The following is a 2,087-nucleotide window of genomic DNA, read 5'->3' as shown; positions in this document are numbered from 1 at the left end:
CCCTGGGTGACACAAACTGTTTGCACTCAACTACTAACCTAAAGGTAGGTGGTTCAAACCCACCCAACATTGCCACAGAAGAAAGGCCTGGCAATCTGCTTTCATAAAGATTACAGCCAAGAAAACCCTTTGGAGCAGTTCTATTCTGGAACACATGGGGTTGCCATGAGTCAGAATGGACTCAACAACAACAGGATTTGGGTTTGGTTATAATACCTGTCTAAAGGGGGGAGGTCAGGGATGATTCCTATGTGGAAGTAATATTGGAGCCAAGTGTCTTTAAGATTGAGATGGTGCTTCCCAGCTGGACAGAGGTGGTACTAAGGAGAGGCATAACAGTGAAAGACAGCAAACAAGTGCAAAGGCACATGCTACTCCTGTTTCAAATCTGTTATACTAGATACACCTTGTAGGAGTCTTACCATCAAAGGTCAATTAATGATGATGATTATAATTTAAAAACATTTTTGTGAGGTTGGAGCAACTCTAAAATAGTAATTCAGGAAAATCTCAAACTTTGCTCTTCAGTTGAGACTCATATTTTAAAAACCTTATTATTATTTGTGGGTCTATTTTAGGATGGCTTTAGATGACAAGCTGTACCAGAGAGACTTAGAAGTTGCACTAGCTTTATCAGTGAAGGAAACTCCAACAGTCCGCATTGATGTGTCGGAGTCGCAAGAAAAAAGTAATTTTATTTTCTGTATGTTTGTCTTTAAAACTCGCTTACTGATTTTGTAAACATTTCTTTGGATGGGCCTTCACAGAAGAAAGAGGTTTGAATACTTTGGGCTATTAATAGAGCTACAAGCAGAGGATGCAATTGGATTCAAATGTTTATTCAGCTGCATAAGTCACATACATACGTATTATGCTTAATACCTAAGGATAGACTATGAGCCTGGGTTTTCAAATTGTATTTTGGTACACTGTGAAAATTTAATTTATTTATCAAATGAATTGATCTGCACAATCCTAACAATCCATATCCTCTCCAGATCAGTTGAACATAATCTAATGATGATAATTTTTATTTTTGAATGTTAAAGGTACTAATTTGGTTAGCAGTCTCAGTAGATTTAAGAGGTTTATGCCTTCTGGATTTCTCTGTGAATTTTTCTCCTTTGATTTTTCCGGTGACTATGCGGCAGATGGCAATATTGACTTTCTGGAGAGGCAGAAATCGTTCCTAGAAATGACACTTCAACTGCTAAAATGTTTTTTGGATTAAATTATTTTGGCTTAGATTCTTTTTAGTTGGGGAATATTTTAGCCTACTATGTTATTTAAGGTTTTTGTTTTGTTCTTTAAATCAGTATTGCCTCCTATTTGAAAATAAATGAGAGAGATTAGGGAGCCTTTTAATAATCAGAAATCAAAATTTAAAGAGAGAGTTGTCATGTATTATATCTATAGATGAAAAAATGAAATTCATCTCCCTCTCATAAGAGATTATAGAATGTATAGTGAATTTTCTTGGAAGACCACTTCTCACAGAATAATGTACTTTATAACACTGGGATTTAATGATACCAGTTATCATGACGCAAAGGTCTCTTAAAGTACTGTAGATTGTTTTAAGAGTAATATAATGATTAGAGAGTGCTTATGTTAGCAAAAGCATGGATTTGCCTACATGGTAATGATAGCTACTATTTATTGACTGTTTCCTATGTGCTAGATACTGTGATAAGTAATTTCCATGTATGAGCTTGTTTAAACCCTCACAATAACCTTATGAGACACTATTTTTATCTCCACATTATAGATGAGGAAATTAAGTCTTCGAAAGGATAAGCAACTTGCCCCAGGTCATATAGCCAGTTTAAGTGTGTCTGAGTTTGAAACTAAGTCTGTTTGATTTCAGAGCCTAAACTCAACCATATGCTAGCCTCTCCAAGTAAAATCACTGTGCAGCTTGAGTTTAGATCATTTATCTGTATCTATATGCTATTAGATTTTAGCATTAATCTTTCCTATTTCTAGACATTGTTTGATTAAGGTACATCTAAATTTTCTTTCTTATTTATATTTAGGCATTAAAAAATGTGGTAATAGTGAAACAGAAACAGTGACTAAGTCTCCTC

The 2,087-nt window shown here is 34.8% G+C and overlaps 1 protein-coding gene across 1 annotated transcript in view; it reads left to right on the top strand.

Moving 5' to 3' along the window:
* RAD51AP1 (RAD51 associated protein 1) overlaps positions 1–2,087 on the top strand; it is a 28,945-nt gene that overhangs the window by 16,610 nt on the left and 10,248 nt on the right. The window contains exons 4-5 of the mRNA XM_012556896.2: positions 579–688; positions 2,037–2,087. Coding sequence (XP_012412350.1) covers positions 579–688; positions 2,037–2,087 — 161 coding nt within the window. The remainder of the gene's footprint in view (positions 1–578; positions 689–2,036) is intronic.

Source organism: Trichechus manatus, unplaced genomic scaffold, assembly GCF_000243295.1.
Source record: "Trichechus manatus latirostris isolate Lorelei unplaced genomic scaffold, TriManLat1.0 scaffold00081, whole genome shotgun sequence".
Taxonomy (NCBI): domain Eukaryota; kingdom Metazoa; phylum Chordata; class Mammalia; order Sirenia; family Trichechidae; genus Trichechus; species Trichechus manatus.
The sequence above is the reverse complement of the archived record's forward strand: the minus strand, read 5'-3'. Positions and strand labels throughout refer to the sequence as shown.